This window comes from Cebidichthys violaceus, unplaced genomic scaffold (assembly GCF_023349555.1).
Source record: "Cebidichthys violaceus isolate CVI_PGR_0920_01 unplaced genomic scaffold, fCebVio1.0.p SCAF_15, whole genome shotgun sequence".
In the NCBI taxonomy this organism is placed as follows: domain Eukaryota; kingdom Metazoa; phylum Chordata; class Actinopteri; order Perciformes; family Stichaeidae; genus Cebidichthys; species Cebidichthys violaceus.
Window position 1 is genome coordinate 3366733 of NW_027176318.1, and position 20058 is coordinate 3386790.

The following is a 20058-nucleotide window of genomic DNA, read 5'->3' on the forward strand; positions in this document are numbered from 1 at the left end:
CAAGCCTAATGCAATTCTTTCTCCATTTATTGTCTTATGCGGCCAAATATTGTAGATCCGTGATGGTCTTCTACCTGAAGACCCAGTTCTGGGGAAGTACTGCAGTACTGCATCACCCCCCCCTCTGCAGACCACTGGTCCATCTGCATGGATCCACTTCCACTCCGACTTTAGTGTCTCTGACCGAGGCTTCCACATTACATACACAACATCACCAAGTAAGAAACTGTGCTTACCAAGTAATTTAACACATTACATAACTGTCTCACATGACATTTATTGGAAGATTATGATTATTCTTTACCTTGGGAGCAGTATAACAAGACAGGACCAAGTTCTATGTGTCAGCGGTCTTCAGAATCAGAAACACTTAAAAACTATTATGTTACAGTTGCTCTTGTATATAAGTATAAAGAAATATAAGATCCATCACTATGCATTCATCACCACAGACTGCACACTGAGGACAGTCAGTAAGGGAGGGCACAGGGAGCACTAAATATATATATGTATATATATGAACATACAGAACAATGACAAACAATGTTTCTGTGCTGTTTGGTGGCCAATCCAAGCCTGACAGCAATAGAGGAGCAGAGAACAGACTGGATGATAGCCGAGTAAAACAGGATCAGCAGCTCCTGAGGCAGGTTGAACTTCCTGAGCTGGCGCAGGAAGTTCAACCTCTGCTGGGGCCTTTTTCCTGATGGTGTTGATGTTGGAGGCCCATTTCAGGTCCTGGGAGATTGTGGATCCTGAAGGTCTCTACCACAGACACAGTGCTGTTGAGTACGGTGAGGGGGGGGGCAGTGTTGGAGGGCTCCTTCTGAAGTCCACTGTCATCTCCACAGTTTTGAGCTTGTTCAGCTCCAGGTTGTTCTGACCACACCAGAGGACCAGCTGTTCAACCTCCCGTCTGTACGCAGACTCATCACCGTCCCTGATGAGGCCGATGACCGTTGTGTCGTCTGCGAACTTCAGGAGTTTAACAGTTGGGTCCTTTGAGGTGCAGACATCTGTGTAGAGGGAGAAGAGCAGTGGGGAGAGCACACATCCCTGGGGGGCGCCAGTGCTGATAGCCTAGGTGCTGGATGGGATTTTTACCAAAATAAAAAATGATTCATCGAGAGACATTTCTGTGCACACTGATCAGTTCTTGTGGTCCAAGGCTGGTTCACATCCTGGCAGGATGTGCTGTCTAAAGTCATCTGTGCCTGTCTCAAACATATGTCAAAGGCCTATTCAGTGAAGCCCTTGGCTTATTGATTGCCTTGGGTCGGTGGGTCTCCAGTTCTGAGTTGCATGAGCGTTTTTTGAGCATTTTATACTTGCTTACAAGTTAGTTTTATTTGCATCAAACAGGTATGCCAATATCACTATGGCATCCAGAAAAGTCACAATAAATTTGATTGTGTGCAAAGCATTTGAAGTTACGCAAACATTATGAAAGTACATCATGTATATATCTACATATAAATATGGAAGAAACACAATTCAATATTAATTTCACTGTACCCGTAAATACTTAAATTATAGTTTCAGCACCTGGCCCTTGGTAATGAAACCCATAACAACAAGCAATTAATCTACTATCCAGATCAATATCTTGCTTTATATGATGTGCTGTGCTGGTTACGGAGCTCCTTACCCTGGAATGTGTTGTATCTTAGGTGACCCTGGCTGTGGTGGTACCTTCACTGACAGTGAGGGCATCATCATATCGCCCAACTGGCCCAATGACTATGCCCACAATCGCCAGTGTATATATTTGATCAGGTTGCCAGTGGGTGAAAAGGTGGCCCTCAACTTCACTCACATGAACCTGGAGAGTCACAGCAGCTGCACTTTTGATTATGTGGAGGTAGGACTTGTTTATGAATTAATGACATCCTTGTTCATTTCTCAAAATGTTCTTGAATAACTAATAAATAGTTCAACCCCATATCTTGCTAAATACATCAAGACACAATCTGATTTATAAATTACGTTTTTAAAACAAATGTTTCTGTGATTTTCTTCACTAACAATGCTTCTTCCAGCCTGACTTGGGTTCTTTTCCTGTGTCCCACCTGTTGTCCGATTCATGCCACTGAAAGCAATGGTTAAGGTTTGGGAAGATTTTGACTTTGGTTTAAAATTGAAGAAGTCTACACATGATGTGCAACACATCCCAGCTCACGCTTCAAGTCAGCAATGACTTTGCAATCGTACATCAAGACCACATCCTTTCCCTAACTTTAACCAATAGAAGAGACAACATAAATCATGCAGAAGTTGGAGGAAAACAGTTGAAATATTTTGATAGTGATCCACTAAATTTAAAGTTTACTCGTTATGATGACTTGGCTGGCACTATATTTCCTACAAGTGTATAGCTGTAGCCAATAAGTTGTGTATAAATTTGGCCTGTCAGCATTGCATCTGTGAGGATTTTTTAACTGGTTCTGAAACAGTCTTAGTTTAATCCTGATGCCTCTATATGTCAGTAAATAAGACCCTCAGAGAGAAGATTGGCTTTTCTATATAGTTATTCTTAATACTAGTCATCGGTGCCAACAGGTTAGATTCCGATGATATTAGACTAAATCATGCAGGTTCAGTAGAAACTAACCTCAGCTCGGACTCTAGTGGGGCCTCCAGCAGAGTCCAGCCCAACAAAAACGGACCCGCCTTACTGTAGAGGACAGACCGAGATCTGGCTTCACTCCTGAGGACAGACCCAGATCCGGATTCACTGCCACCTTGGACCTGCAGTCAGAGCTCGAGTGGGAGATGAAGCACTCTGCTCCTGGCTGCAGCATTTCCTCCTCTGGCAGGAGCAGAGCTTTGCCTCGCTGCTCCACCGGTTTCCTCTGAAAGCCAACACTCTGCTGGAGACCCAGGCTGTATTGCAGGGAGGGAAGGGAGGCATGGGAGAACCAGAAATAGTACTGCGAAAAGAAGACTGTCAGATTGAAATGTTTGACAGCCATCCTTGAATTCACTCATTTCTTTCAATAGCAAGTCCAAGAATCTTTTTCTTCCAAGAACCAGAAACGCCAGATAACAGAGATATAATGTTACTGAATGTGAGATGTCTTGAATGTGCAATGCGTCAAGCGGACAAGTCAACTTCTGAACAAGAGAAAGTTTTGTGCAGTCGGGGAAATAATTTTACTAATCTAGAGCTACAGTGTGTGATTCTGCAGATGCATGCGTACATTTTTAACATTATTCTTATTATTATATTATTGTTTAGTTACATTAGATTTTGTCATAATTCAAATTTTCAATGGTTACTTTTCATTTAGGTTCAGTATTGTTTTCATCGTGAAAAATAGGTTGTCAACAAATATTGTTTGGCATAGTTTTAGATGACAAAATGTACACTGCTTTTAACCCACTTCTCCTACCTCTGCTTCTATCCCCTTTCATTCCAGGTTCGTGATGGCAGAATGGAGACTGATCCTCTGATAGGGAAGTACTGTGGGAGCTCCCTGCCAGCGCCCATTCACTCGTCCTCCAACTTCCTGTGGATCCGTTTCAGGTCCGACAGCTCAGTCAGCCGGGCTGGTTTCAGGGCAGTGTATACCGTTGGTGAGATGCCACACATTTATTTTACGTGATACGATGTCATGTTTATGTGTTGTTTGTTCTGTTATATATGTTTTGAGAAAATGTCAAGCCCAGTGGGCCATACGTGTTTGGGCTGTGGGATAAGGATGCCAATGGATGATAGTCATGATCACTGTGTGCATTGCATCAGTCTGGGCCATGCACACATGGCCAGTCAAGACCCATAAACTAGATTGAGGGAGGCTAGGCCTCTGACATTTTCTCGTTAACACCCAGTCTCATTGGGCAGCTGCAGCAGGCTGAGCTGCTAAGGGTTGTGGTTTGGAATCCCTTCATACCCTGGGTGTGGCTGTCAGGAAATGGTTTGCAATGGCCTTCCATGTGGCTACGGACAGCCTCATCCACTACCCAGGACCCACCTCTGCCCTATTAGGGGTGGAGGTGCTGGATCTGGTACGCCCCATGTCGGATTTGTCTGATTTGTCTGATCTTGCTGAAGGATTAGGTCAGCGACGTATTGCCACACAGCTGTAGGGTCCTGGCTGACCAGTGTCAAGAAAGAACAGACTAGCTGTTTTTACATGTTCAGGTGTTCTAAATTTGCTTATATAATTCCTTGATATTGGTAGCATTAGGTTATAGCTTGTATACTATTTTTTTTAAGAAGGATTTCAAATTTAAGTCAATTGACAAATTCTTGGAGCAACTACTGGGTATTCATACTACATATTCAGGATATATTCAGTCATCGAAACATTCAGTATTTAATATTTGTTTCAGACAAGTAATATTTGACAGGAAAAAGGAGGAAAACCAGTAAATCCTGATGAAGGAATTATCTCATATCCAGGCAAAGATCTGAATCCATACAGAAGTCAAAGCATGAGCAACTGACCCGCCATTAATCCTTTCTCTACCCAGGTTGTGGAGGTATTTTCTCTGGGACTGGGCAGCTACGCTCTCCCTACCACCCCAATGCCTATCCCCACAATAAGGTCTGTGAGTGGGTTATTAACCAGCCAGAGGGCTATGTGGTCACACTCAACTTCCTGTCATTTGACGTTGAGGGAGGCTCCTGCGGTTTTGACTTTGTTGAGGTAAACAAATGTTACAAATTTCATGTAAATCAAACTCTTGGACCAAAATATACAACTGCCTTCTACAAAACATTCTTTTGCGCAAATGTTTTACTTTCCAACTGAATACAGAATAACAGCCACACCATTCTTCATCACTTCTTCTTCTTCATATTATAATTATTATTACATTTTCTATTGTTATTTTAATTGTTGGTAATGGTTATGATGATAACCAGTAAAAAATAATGTGTGATCAATAAAACATGCAATTATGGTACTCTTATTGCTACTATGAAACGCAGTGAAGCGCGAAAACGGCGGATAGACGGACAGACAGCCAGACTAACAGATGGACAGACAGCTGGCCATATGCTTTTGCTGTGGATGTGATACAGGGGGCTGAGCCGTCTTCTGCCGTTCTGGTTAGGGTGGTGATGAAAAACCAGTGGCATACTCTTCAACAAAGTTACACAAATGTCAACAAGTATATACAACTATTGAGAAAGAGGCTTTAGCTTTGATATTGGCTGTGAAACAGGCCGTATAATATTAATATAAAGCACAATTCAAGCAAGAATAATGTAGTAGCAGCTCTCCAGGAGCTGAAAGAATACCAAGTTACACAGTGGCACAAAGCATATCAGAAAAGTTTTCTTTGATGTCACAATTTGTGTTGCCATAGGGGCTTTTGTGTTAAGCCACTAAAACATAAAATCAAATTTTTTACAACATATACATTATGGGTGGATAGATTGAGCATAGTGGATCAGGTATAATGACGCATGTGTCCTCTGTCTTCCAGGTGAGGGATGGCTCCACATCTAGCTCTCCTCTGCTGGGGACTTTTTGTGGAACTGAGATTCCCCCCAGGCTCCAGTCCACGCAGAGATCTCTGTACCTCCGCTTTAAGACAGACTCCTCTGTCAGCAACCATGGATTTGAAGCAGCCTATGGCTCTGCCTTGGAGGGTGAGATAAATATCTATATTTAGCAAAGGTTTTCCACTCTGACTGACTAATTTCTTGTATGTCACCAATGATTATTATTATTAGTAGTAGTAGTAGTAGTAGTAGCAAAAATGTTAACAAACTGTTGCAGCGCACACCTTTTATCCTTGTACTTTTGTGGTTTGATTTTGTTTGAGTATTTTAGATCTTACTGTGGCAAGAACAAGATTAATCAGCAAGAAGCAAAAGCTTCCTACAGTGTTCCAAAAAAAAAAAGAACAGGGATCATCTCAAACAGTCCTCTTTGAGTCTGACAGAAATAAAACACTGAAAGAAGTCCGGTGGGAATCCCTGTAGTCAGCTCCAATCCCTGTAAAAAGAGTGTAAAATGTAGTTTAGAGCTTCCGAAGCCAGTGGGTGGGCATATGATCTTAGAATATTTTGTAATGTATAGCATATAGTTGAATAAACACATTGCTTTAAATATAGCTAGGTGAATCTTATAACTCAAGTCTTGGACACAGTACTACAGACTTCTAAGCAGATGAATGCAAAAATTATGATTAGTATTTGGGTATTTTTGTGAACCCGTCAAGCTACTTTGACCAGTTGTCCTCTTTTTTTCTGTACCAGGCTGTGGTGATACCCTGACCAGTCCTTCAGGCACCATCACAAGCCCTGGCCACCCCAACAACTACCCCCATGGTGCCAACTGTACCTGGTACATCAGTGTTACCCCAGGCAACCTGGTTCGGCTGTCGTTTGACTCCTTCAACCTGGAGTACCACGTCAACTGTAACTATGATTACCTGGAGGTGTACGACAATGGCACTGTACAGACTGGAACCATGATTGGCAGGTACATGATACATTTATGAGATAGACAAGAGATATATATATATATATATATATATATATATATATATATATATTCCAAAAAATTAAAATACATACTTAACACTTTGCTAAGCCCTTAGTCAAACAAAAAGGCAAAGAAAAGAAGAGAAAAAAGGAACACTCAAAACAAGGCAGATTCTCACCACTGCAATAAATTACAGGAACTGCTTCTCTATCACACAGAAACCCGACTGGGGAACTCAGATTCGGCCAGCCGCGGTTGAATTCAATTCAATTAAATTTATTTTTGTATAGCCCAAAATCACAAATTACAAATTCTCCTCAGAGGTCTTTACAATCTGTACACATACAACATGTTCTGTCCCGGAACTCACATCGGAGCAGGAAAAACTCACCCAAAAAAAACTTTAACGGAGAGAAAAGAGGAATAAACCTTAGGGGAGAGCATTAGAGGAGGGATCCCTCTCCCAGGATGGACAGAAGTGCAATAGATGTCATGTGTGCAGGTTCTGATCGTTACAGTTCCCAACCTCACTCGCGGTGACTCATCTAACCACAACACAATTACAACAGCATGGAATACAACAGTAGTTTCTTCACAGCACTAACGGAACTCGGCGGTCCATAAACATACTCAATAACACGTTATAACAATACAGTAAACTTAAACAAAACAAAACAAACTAATAACACACTATGACCAAACTATCTCTGCCCAGACACAATCCTCTTACTCAGAGATGACTTTGAAGTTAAGACTATTCTTAGGTTCTCTTAACAGCAACAACGTTGTGCGCACCTCCTTTCATGCAAATCAAATCGCGTGTGATGGCACAGAGCTGGAGGTGACGCACGTAGGTGAGACTTAATGTCTCACGGGGCTTGGTGTGATCTTAATTAACTCAAATCAGGCTGTTGACTACCCTGTAGGCCCGTGTAGGCCCAACTCTCAACTGCCTTTGTTCCAACCACATGGTGAAGTCCCAACAGACAGAAGCTAAAGCTACAGATCACAGTGTAAAAGTGAACCAACACATCACCTGATGATCGAGACAGAAGACAATAATATTATTATGAATATGTTCCTGTAAAGCCAGGTAGGTCTTAAATTACTTTGGGGAACTTTGCGAAGCGTCAAATATTTGTTGTACTTAAGAGATTTGGGTGTTTTGTATGTACAGGTACTGTGGACGTTCAGTGCCTCCTTCCATCACCAGTACTGACAGCCTGCTGACCCTGCTGTTTGTGTCGGACTCAAGTTTAGGCACCGAGGGCTTCTCTGCCAGCTATGTCTCAATCAATGCCACCACAGGTACACCATTGTCTTTTTTCAGTTTTTAGTGAATATCGTTCAGCAAAATAACAGCAAAAATACTCACAAGCCCACGTTCCACTACAAGATTTAACTAGCTCATTTGCATGCCTCACCAGTGTTAAGATAATGCTGTGACCTGCGGCTCATACAACTCATACACCTTGTTTGTGTGAAATGGCTATTAGGATATTTACGTGTGTCCCTTTTTGTCAATGAAGGTTGTGTTCAGACTAAAACTAGCACTGCAGCAACAAAAATGCAACCTCCTCACCAGGAACGGAAATTCAACGTCACCTTGCATTTTCCCGCCTTATGATAAACATTCCTGAAAGATAATTTTTTAATGGGAATCATGTATTCATGTCTGATAAATTACTTACAAGTCATGGGATTGGCCAACATCGTGATACAGAGCAACATTGTGGTACAGAGAAATGTTATATATGAGTATGTATAAGTTTGTAATAGTTTGCAATAAGCAGTCAGTTGACATGAATTGTGTTAGATAGGGTTGACCGGGCTTACACAGTCGGCCTCATGCAACAACCTTTTCACATCTTTATCCATATTCATTTATATTTTCATATATTGTGAGGATTTATTTGTTGTATTCACCAAATGTACTTAAGCTGGGCGGACACTGCATTTCGTCTTGTATGTTGTGTTATCTCTCACTACACATTTTAATCGTCCTTTTCGCTGAAATCTGCAACTTTTATCCTCACACTGTATCGATCAATTGATGAACAATGTCAAGTTCAGTTTTCTATCACATCACAGCCACAACATGTACAGAACTGTTGTTATTAGAGGGTAGAACAAATCTTTTGACAGCAGCCGTGACAGAAATGTGGAAGAGCAACTACAAGACACCTGACAGAAATCGCTAATCAATCAGGCTATTAATCTGGAGTTGTGAGGCCCCTCACACTACATGTCAAACAACACTGAAAAATTAGTCAGGGGCGCCGACCTTCCACCCAGATGAATGTCACCTCGGATGCCTGTTTGTAAGCAACTTCACAAACATGTCACCATAGAATCAAAAGAACATGACAGTACTGTGCCGAAATATGCCAATAAAATAAGAGTTACGAGACCTCAGAGTCGAATGCCATGACGAATATAAGAGCAGCTCTGTCATATTCAACGTTGCCACCTTCAAGAGATGAACCATTTTGAAAAAACTTGTTTTTAACTTTTAATTGTATTAATAAAAACGTCTCCTTAAGACACAGAAAAGTAGGCATTGGCAGCATTTGACAATGTGCTACATCCAGTCTGTATTTGGGTGAATTATGTAAAAGAGTTTTTTTGGGACACCAAATTTAAAGGATTTAGTGGTGTCTTGCGGTAAAGTTTCAGATTGCATCCAACTGAATATCTCTCATCTCCCCTCTCCCTCTCCAAGGGTGTTGGAAAACTACTGCGGCCTTTAGGTAACGTAATAATGTGAAAGGCTCTCTCTAGAGAAGTGTTTGGTTTGTTCATTCTGGGCTGCTGTAGAAACATGGCGTGAAGAGGACCCACTCTGTATGTAAATATAAACAGCCCATTTTAAGCTTTCAAGTCCTAGTTTCAGGTCACATTTTAGAGAACCAACCCCCATTTCACTTTGTACAGTGTATTTTTATTGGGATAAAATGAAAACTAGGAACTGCATATTACAAGAATGTGCTTAAATGTTTTTCTCTCAGACTGTGGTGAGACCTTCACCTCCTCTACAGGCTCCTTTAGTTCACCCAACTACCCTGACTACTACCCCAACAATAGAGACTGCATCTTCAAGATTATAGTGCAAGTCAACATGCAGATTATGCTGAACTTCAGCAACTTTGAGCTGGAGGGCTCCCCTCCTTCTTGCAACTTGGACTTTGTTGAGATCAGGTAAGGATAAATTAAGGTTGTAGAATCTGTCTGTCCTTGGAGAAGAATACCTTTTGTCAGCATCATAGACACATCAGAGCATAACTTTCCATTTGCATGTGACTAAAGTTCCTCCACAGCCATTTTAATTATATACTGATATATAAGGAAGGCTCACTGATTTACTACAGAATCAAGTAAGAGCAGATCTGTCTCACCCAGAGTTGATGTACTCACACATCTATAAGTCGTCATGTTCAGAGACCGAGCAGATACACTTTTTACTCGCTGTCAAAAGACAGGAGAAAATCAGAAACCAGGCAGAGTTAAGCACATAGGGATTAGATACCAAGGTACAGGCAGAGAGACACGAAATGCAATCTAATGTTTTTTCTACATGGACACAAAATGTCCATTTTTGTGTCGCTCAGGATGAAAACAATGTCAATGGAAAGTCAATTATGATCCTTTTTTGTGGTGGACACATGAATTAACAGCATCCACGTGATTTAGCAACGGTCAGAGCAAGTGACGTAGCATTAAGTATCAAAAAGACCACTTATAGAGGGTCCAACAAGCCCAAGACTTTCAACTAAGAGACCAGTGTTTATCAAAGTGTTGTGATTTGGTTTGTTGCAATTTCTACACAAAACTATGGATAGCATTTTGTGACTATTTCAAGAACTGCCATTAGAGTATGTAGATAAACTGCCGGGCCGATGGAGGAAGTGTGAACAGGTGAGCTAGTGGGTGGGGCAGTCAGGGACAGGGGGCAGGGAAGTATCCATAACTCAAGCAGCTGTTGTGACAGGTATGTGTCTAACACACTCATCTACCAGACACTCCACATTGTGTGTGTACACAGGAGACACATCTGTCTTTGTTTGCCCAATATGACCACTCACATTTTAATCTTCCAACATCTTTCGCAGGGACGGTGGCTATGAGACATCTCCCTTGATTGGTAGGTTCTGTGCCTCTCAGGGGCCTCCAGTCCTGGTATCCCATAGCAATCGACTTTGGGTTAGATTCCACTCAGATAGCACCGTCACGTTTGGTGGATTCACTGCCCACTGGGATGGCACACAGACTGGTAAGTTGTTCATCTTTTTTAATGTTACTTATCTTCTTGTAGCCACATTAAACAGAGAAAGTAAGTCATGACCACAACCACCTGGAAGTTGAGACAGTTTAGACCATATTCATGTGTACTTCATCAAGTATACTCTCAATGTTAGAATATTTGTGGAAATTAATCATTCTTACCATTTGTGTTATATTATTCCAACTGAACTTAAATTGCACATTTTTATACTGTACTTGTATCTGTTCACAAGATTAGCATCATACTTTATATCACATCACACCTTAGCATTCAGGCTAATGTAAATTAAGATAAGTTAAATAACAACAAAAAGATTAAATACAAGCGTCAAAATATAAATTGTATAAGAATATAAAAGTAATAAAAGTCTCTTTCTAAGTCTTATGTTACACTTTGCTGAACAAGCGAGGAGAACAAACGTTGATCAGGGAAAAGAACTGTGTTAATGTCAGTTTGCATGCTAGGAGTTGGGTTATCAGCAGGTCAGCTGTATAAGTTGTACAGCTTTAAAACATGTCTGCATCTGTCAGTTTATGCTTTATGGCAGAGTTCTTAGTTTTCAGCAGCACTGCTTACACAAATTTGTCTACGGCTTCTATGTTTCCAGTGCATATGGGTTTATGTCGTCTCACTGCAGCCAAAGGCCATTTTTTCCTTTTAATAACAAAAAAACATATTCACAATACATTTGTCAAATTAGATTGACCAAAAAGGAGGACTTGTGATAGCTGGACTTCACGTTACATAATTTTGTTTTACACACATTTTGTAAAATTACAATCTTTTTTGCATGAAGTTGAAACAATCATGCCCTTTACACCACTTTTCAGCTTTGTCACTTTGGTTCTTTGGATTACGTTTTGCTCATTGTACTTGCCCCTTTGATTTCATTCCTATTTCCAAGGCTGTGGAGGGATGCTGACAACTTCCTCTGGAGGATTTTCCTCCCCTAACTACCCGTTGCCCTACCACACTAATGCTGAGTGCTACTGGAACATCAGGACTAACCAGGGCAGCCAGCTCCTCCTCTCTTTCTCTGATTTCCACCTGGAGTCCAGCACCGCCTGCTCTTATGATTACCTGGCTGTGAGTACTGTACCTCGCAGTATGCAGTTGTTTTAAGATGATTAGTTTACAGGCTGAACAATTGACTTCATGAAATTCAATATAGAGGTTCAAAAAACATTGGTATCGAGAGAGTGTTGGGATACCTGTTTGAACACTGCAGGGACTGATGGGAATATGGTGAAAACTTCAAACATAAAACGGTGGAAACACATTGCTGGAGAGTTGAGGATGTATAAACAATTACTAATACATATGTAAGTTCCTAAACGCTTGATTCAGTCAAAAAACTTCTATATGTTTCAGCTGAAGGCTTCTTAATGTTCTTCTAACTAGAATTTCCCTAACTGAAAAAACAGCACTGTAATGAAGAAAACACCAGTCTAGATTGTACTTAAATCGAGGGCTCAGGCGAGTAGCATATACCGTCGAAAAAAAATTCACTTATCCAGAGCGAATATAATGCATGTATACATATTATATACCAGATTAAAAAAAAAAATCTTGGCAATACTATCATCTAAGCCTTTTTTACAAACTCCAAACACAATTCTATAAAACTAATATAATCAACTAGAAGATTTACCACAATATCACATATTTTTCGCCATGACTCGGCAAGCTACGTACTCCTCTCCCAGATACAAACACAAAGCTAAAGGCTAACAGGGACAACTGAGATAGCAAAAAGCAAGATAATTCAACACAGATTCCAGAAATACCTTCAGAATTTCTTTCCGTGAAACCATTACAAAGCTGTGAGTAAAATCAAAATCATAAAAGCTCCTTACTTTATCGACGTTGCCCGGTAAATCCCCGCTTAATTCCTTCAAACATATGTTCTATGTATATCCTGTGCGTCTCTGAAATGTTCCCGGGTAGAAACAAGGGTCTGTCTAACTTGGGGACCTGGGGAAAGGGTTTTGACTTTCGGCGAATCGTTTTTTATGCTTCAGGAGGCGCGCCACGTTTTTAATTCTGACTGGCTAACAATTCTGTCAATCAAACCCACGAGGACACCCTTCAATAGAATGGACTCTGACGCTTCGAAGGAGGGTTCATTGACTGAAATCGACCAATCATAGGCTTTGATATGAGACATAGAAACTGGAAGTCAGATGAGAAAATCCCATGGAAGATCGGATCCAGGCTCTCAAAATGATGCCAAACTACTGTATCTGGATAGATTGAACATGATTAGTGATAAAACAAGTGCAATGTATACTTATATAGTATATAAAATTACAATGGAACAGCTGGAACAGCTGGTTCCAAAATGACAATTGTGCTGACCTTGCCTGACCTCTCTGTACTAAAACCTCTCTAATTTGTTCTGCCTCACTTTATCAAAGGCAAAGTCATGCAGAGAGACTGTTAACATGTTGTGCTATGATTTGGGAGAGTTTTTAGACTGTCAGCTGCATCATTTCAAAGAAATAATAACAATAAAAGTGCTTTTTTTTCAGGCGAACTAGAAACCTTTCAATTTGTGCTGTGTGCCATCTTCATTTACTCTTAACCAGTAACATATACACTGATATTTACACATCTGAACCAATCTCACAAGTGTTACCTTTATTATAACATCAAAACTATTAAAATAAACCTTGTAGTTAGAGAAATACACTATTTTTAGTATGGGTATGCAATTTTCGAGCAGAGGCCTAAAAATAGGACTAGAGTCCAAGAGTTAAAGGGATCCTGTGCAGTTAAATAAGGTTTTTTGACAGTATCAAATGGATAATAAATGGTTTTCTAAGAAAGTGTGAGTCACCGCAACCTGATCTAAGTGGTTCTTTGTCCTTGAGCACAGCCAGAGAGAAATCCTGACATGGCAAGTCACAGTTCACGTATGTAACTGGTTAACACAGTGGTGTTTTTCAACATTGACATATGCTGGGATGTGTCTAATATCCAGTTCGTGCTTTTCCAGACAGTCCATCAGAGCTTGATATATGCCATTTGCAGTTTCACGGCTGTCATCATAATTGCATTTAACTTGCACTGAACTCCATTGGACACAGAGAAAAATCTCACTCATACTGGACGTGTCTTTCTATTCCTCCTGTTTGAGGCATCGGTGATAACAGAAATAAGCAGACTCATTCTTGGTCAGGGGCAGATCATCCAAAATATCCTGCTCAGTCTCCAAGAACATTCATAGTAATCATCTCAGCTATCGTTCTTCACGTCTGCATCTTCTTCCCAACATTTGAGTCATGCAACAAAGCACCGTTGAGCTTAACATGGCAGTCGGTGAAGTGGAGTCTGAATTTAAATGTGTGGTTCACATTTCCGGCAGTAGATAGAAAGAATTCACTGATTATGCTTAAACCTTTAGCTTGCATGGCCTTGTTGTGCATTTCTGTGGAAGTATGCAGAGTAAGGACTTTCTCACCTCTGTGACCAATTGAGAATTCCTGATGGCATAATTTACAGAAGGCTTTTGCTGAGTCACTGCTGACGGGCTTGACTCTGTTTTGCTTTCCATTGTTTGTTGTAGATGCACAGCTTTTTTTCTGTTGCAGATAAATTCATATTTGCGCATTTATAACCAACCGAACAAGACCAGACATTTCCCAAACTTTTATTTTGGCAGGATTTGGCACATTTTTGTTATACATAACTAATGTCCATTAGGGGGCCTGTGATTGGATGACAGGTGAGCTCACCCTGACGCGATCAGCACATGATCTGCTACTGCAGTTGTATCAGATCTAGGATCTGTAAAAGAGCAGAGTAGCTGTCAGTACAGGACAAGGTAAGGGACAATGCAATTTAGCCCAATTTACAGAATGTTCCGACTAATACGGGACAGTTGACAACCCTTCTGGGCAACATTTTTTAAGAATGGGTCCACATTAATTAGGGTCCTGTGCATGTGCACAGTGAATGTGCACGCATCTGTATGTGTGATGCACTAAAAAGTCCTTTGGGTTTTATTGATCAGTGAAACAGTGGATGGCGGTAACGTACCGAGGCATATAGGTTGATTGTCCTGTCAACTATGTTTTAGATATTACTGTATATATTAACTGAGCCAATCATTTTTTGCATTTTTTGTTTCTTTTGGGCAAAAAAAACACACGTCAATGCTTTGACGTGTGTTTTTAATGTGTTTAATAATTTATGAAATCCGAACAAACAAGAGTTTAGTTTTCCTTCACTATTTGCTAATACCATCAATGGTGTTATTCATTATTCATTTATCTTGCTCCCCTTGTTTCACCACTTAATGACTGTGTGTGTGTGTGTGTGTGTGTGTGTGTGTGTGTGTGTGTTCAGGTATATGATGGTAACAGCAGCAATGCTCCAGAGCTGGCCAAGTTGTGTGGCAGTCAGTCACCCAGCAGCATCAGCTCTTCCAGCAACCAGCTTTACATCAAGCTACGCACGGACAGCAGCGTCAGCACAGGAGGCTTCCTCGCATCATATACCTCCAGTATGAAAACACACGCAATATTTTATTATTTTTTTGTAGCTTTGGAACATAAAGTTCTGTGATGCTGAAGTAAATTCAGGATGTTTTTATCATATTTTAGCAGATGTGCAGAGTAGCCAAAACTGTACTTGAGTAAAAGGACTGTTACTTGCAAATGCAATGCACTCAACAGCTTTTTGATGACTACTATTACTTCTACTTGAGTACAAAAGTCTCTCATGAAAAAACGTCTCGAGTTGATCACTTGCAATTTCAAGCAACTTTCTGGTTCTTTCTCCTTCTATTTCATTTAAACCTGACTGACATCTTTTGACCAGAGATGATGATAATGATGTGACAATTCATCATGAATATATTTTTTATTATTAAATAAATGTATTTACATTATTCATTTTCCCTTTATTTGAGGAAGTTCATCTGTGACCATCTTAATGGCACTCACTTGTTTTTTTTACATAATGAGAGATAGCAGGATTACAAAATGAATAAAAAGTAAATAAAACTGTTGACAAAACACAGATTTTTAACCCAAAAATATTCTTAGGTAGGGTGAACATTTTGCAGCATTAAAACTACCCTTTAAAGGGGAGACCATCTTGTGATGGGATCACAGCGGCTGCCATGCCAAATCGGGCCCTAATTTTGATCTCAACTACACACTTGTAAAGTTGGAGGACTGCATCTTGCAAGGTTGTGACGCTAATTCAGTGACAGAATCTATCTCCAGACAGACAGGCAGTTTGACAGACAGACAAACAGGTAGATAGTACCACTATCTACCTGTCTGTCTGTCTGTCTGGAGTTCCTGCTCCAGTAGGTGTCTCCACATTTAGCCATGATGGCTCACACACTGTGTGTGCCTGCTGTCGCGACTGGTAACTACAATCTCACTTAACATTATGAAAAGGAGTAAATATAACTCTTTAATATTCCTTTCTGCAGATGTGCTGGAAAAAAAAAACTGTTAACAAGGAATGCAGCATATTCTTACTGCACTGTGAAAAATGATGCTGCGTCTCAAACAAGTTATTTGAAACAAAAATCCTAATTGATATGTGATACTTTATCTGCTGTATAATGGGGAAAACAATGGTTGAAGTGTAACAAATACTGTAGACAAGTAATTGACACAATAACCATTTTCATAATGATAATAGCAAAAGATGGCTTATTACAGAATAATAAAGAATGTAATAATTAAAGTAATGGTTGTGGCTCAATTCCAAGTTGAAAGAGAGAAAAAAGTTAACAAATAAGACTTATTTTTCAATTCTTATGTCAGAAATGGAATGTGTCCTGTGACTCTAACCCCAGGTGAAGGTTGGTGGACTGTAGAAACACCAGGGACAGCACTGCAATGAATCCAGGACCCTAACGTTCTCTCTCTGACAAAGGGTTCTCATATTTAATACATTTAGGATATTATAATGTAGTCAATACAAATTCAATTATTAAGCCATGGTGCACTTTTTCTTATGTTGATAATATATGACTGAAGCAAATATTGACTGAACTCCTAAGAATCAATTCAAATCCATTTTTTTTATATTTTGTATTTTTATTGTCTTTCATTGTGTATTATTGTTTGGTTATGTTTGTTTTCAGACTGCAGCGTGCTCATCTCAAGCCGACACAAAGGAGTGGTGGAGTCACTGAACTTTCCCAACAACTACCCAGAGAACTCTGAGTGCAGCTGGACCATCCAGGCCAGCAGCGGAAACTCTGTCAACTACACCTTCACTGCCTTTCAGCTGGAGACCACCTCCATCAGTTGTTCCTATGACTACATCAAGGTACACAGATGCTCACTGTTCTCCGGGTTCTCATGCGTCCTCCCTCAGTCCAGAGACATGCAGCTTAGGTTAGGTTAAATGATGACTCTAAAATTGTCCATGGGTGTGAATGTGAAAGTCAATGGTTGTCTGTCTCTGTGATAGCCTGGCGACCTGTCCAGGGTGAACTCTACCTTCGCTCAATGTCAGCTGGAATAGGCTCCAGCCCCCTAAATAGGATGAGCGGTTACAGATAATGGATGGATGGATAGACAACTTGACACATACTGCTGAACTGCATCTCAAATTATTCTTCAAGTTCTCAGCTTTCAGATGATGAACATCACTTCTATGTGGCATCTACTGTCCCCCCCCCCCCCCCTTTAAAAAAAGACAAAAACAAGTCTATGTGGGTCTCTAAGGGTTAATATAGGTTTGGGTTTATCAGAGCTTTCTGTGACAGTCCTTTCAACTTAAATGAGATGAAACACAATTTTTTAATCTCAAGTTTAAATATCTCAAGTTCTTTGTGTTTTATTCTACTGCAGTGTTCCTGTTATTGTTTTCAAACTGTAATGTACAATGTTGTGACTATGTGTTATGCTCTCCACTTTCTCCAAACATCACTGTCCTAGCTCTTTGATGGGCCCAACAAGCAAGCTCCTCTGATTGGTACCTTCTGTGGATACGCGCCCCCCCCAGCCAACAGCACCACGAGTTCAGCTCTCACCGTGGCGTTCAGAAGTGACTCCTCTTTGTCCTTGTCTGGCTTCCAGATGATGTGGTACCAGAATGGTAGGAGAGAAATGTCTTGTGTTAGTGTGGCCAAGACAACGTACACAATTCTCTACTCGCTAATATTTTTCAAGTAAAATTATACAATGAGCCCATAAAATAAAATCAGTAAGATTGTGATACTCCAGTTATAAGTTTAAAATATAAATGCTCGATTGTGATGAATGCACCTGGGCAATGGAGAGAGTGGAGCAAATCAATCCCCATCATTCAATTAGGGGGAGCAAATTATAGTTTGGCTACCCCACTTTTGTCTTAAATAAACGTATTATCATACAGTCCCCATAATCAGGTGATTACATATTTAAAAAAAAAATTAAATCACACATTTTTGGACCACCTTTTGAGTTGGTTTAGACAAACCTTTGGCGGAATGTTTGCCACAGCATGCTTTGGCTATCAATCACAGTCTGTCAGTCTGCACAGGAGTCTGGTAAGAAACATAAAACCATTCCGCTTGATTGCCATCATGGACTGTCGCCGAAAAGGCTGCACCGATTTGCTTGTCAACATAAGCTGTCAGCCTGATGGATATATAAAGATAACTGGAAACAGCACTGGAGGCTGCCCCCGTTCATTCCTATGAAAGTTGCTCAGTGGCACATGAAGCAAAAATGGCCTTACTGCCAAGTACAGAATTACCCGGATGTACGCATTCGTGGACTCATAGAAGCAAGAGCGCAAGCGTTTCCTTTAACTCGCTCTCATGAAGGACGGTTCATTATGCCGAAGTAAAGAACTCTAGATTCAACTATCAGTGCATTTTACAACTTTTAGTAGCTCATGATTTAAATAAGTCTATTCAAGTTTCATACTGGGAAGTTGATTTACCTAAAACAAAATAATCTGCTGAGTTACAGTATATTTACAGTATTTTTAAGCCCAATGGCATCGCGTGGCCGACTTGGTGGTTATAGTTCGGCCATGTAAAATCGGCTTCAAAGCCCAGCGCTCTTGCTGGGGGGCTTGGCCAGCCCACCTTAGGTAAGCTGATGGGACAGGATCTGGTAGTAGAGGTGGGACATTTATGAAGGAACCTCTTTTAAGTGCAACGTGGCTAACTATTCTTGATTAGTGCAGGTAGTTGTTGCTGGACTAGAAATGCAGGAAAAATGTTTTCCCTTGAGGAGGAACCCCAGACCCCCCTACCAATGATATCTTATCTTTCAAATGTGCTCCCCAATTTAAAACATAACCAGGCACCCATGGCAGCACTAATCACAGTCAAGAGCATCCGAGACCAGCGTATTTAGTGTGGCATGCTTGGATACAAGGTGAAACCAGATAGCATACATATGTTACATTACAGATATGTGTGTTGACAAGAGTCACCAGACAAAATGCCAGCTCTATAGGCTATTAGCTGTCTTTGATTGTCTCATTAATGTTTATTCTTTCACACTGGCACTAATGCAACACAAATGTATTGTATGTATTTGTTATGCCATGTGCTTGCAATAAAGCAGAGCCCTTAGAGAGTGAATGAATTATCCAATAGTTGTATACAGTCTGCAGATGTTCAAACATGGAGTGAACTGAGATGTCAATTCAGGTTTGACTCTCTGCTTGGGACTCCCAATGCAGTTGTTCAAACCCTTTGATGCTTTGAAATGAACAGCAGTGATTCTTGAGTCTGGCTCATCACTACATAAAATAATAATAAAATATTACAGTGTCAGGTGTGTGTCCCTGCAGGCTGTGGTGGGGAACTCTCTGGTTCCAATGGCTCCTTCAACAGCCCAGGCTACCCTAACAGGTATCCAGAAAATAGGGAGTGTATCTGGTATATCACCACATCAGCTGGCAGCAGCATCACCCTCACTATCCATGAGTTTGATGTGGAGTTCCACCAAGACTGCAACTACGATGTGCTGGAAGTAAGATATGAATCTGTCTGTTACTGTACAGTGCATAGTTCAAAAAAGATAGTTCTGTGCTTATTGCTCTAGATGCTATAAACTGATCAAAGGATGTCTGAAATTCCCATGCAGTCCAGTGAAAGTGTTCCTCAAGCAGAACTGGATACAAGAAAAGATCCAGCGTTTCCCTCTGAAATGTGGTGGAGTAGATAGATAATGTAGCATAAAATGGAAGCATTCCAGTAAAGTGCAAGCAATTTAAAACTGTTGGCCTTATGTCCCACAAGGGACCAAGAGGTTTGAATAAGTAAGTACCTCAAACTTGAATTTAATGAATTAGAATGCATTAGAATTGCATTGGTACTGTTTATCCATAACCCAGGCATGTTCAGGACTGTCT

At 40.5% G+C, this 20058-nt stretch overlaps 1 protein-coding gene across 1 annotated transcript in view; it reads left to right on the forward strand.

The window, feature by feature from the left end:
* cubn (cubilin (intrinsic factor-cobalamin receptor)) overlaps nt 1-20058 on the forward strand; it is a 91010-nt gene that overhangs the window by 18794 nt on the left and 52158 nt on the right. Inside the window, exons 16-29 of the mRNA XM_068709465.1 lie at nt 56-218; nt 1671-1861; nt 3420-3576; nt 4477-4652; nt 5437-5602; nt 6215-6440; nt 7621-7751; nt 9452-9641; nt 10553-10713; nt 11630-11811; nt 15076-15232; nt 16838-17025; nt 17640-17799; nt 19495-19676. Coding sequence (XP_068565566.1) covers nt 56-218; nt 1671-1861; nt 3420-3576; nt 4477-4652; nt 5437-5602; nt 6215-6440; nt 7621-7751; nt 9452-9641; nt 10553-10713; nt 11630-11811; nt 15076-15232; nt 16838-17025; nt 17640-17799; nt 19495-19676 — 2430 coding nt within the window. The remainder of the gene's footprint in view (nt 1-55; nt 219-1670; nt 1862-3419; nt 3577-4476; nt 4653-5436; nt 5603-6214; nt 6441-7620; nt 7752-9451; nt 9642-10552; nt 10714-11629; nt 11812-15075; nt 15233-16837; nt 17026-17639; nt 17800-19494; nt 19677-20058) is intronic.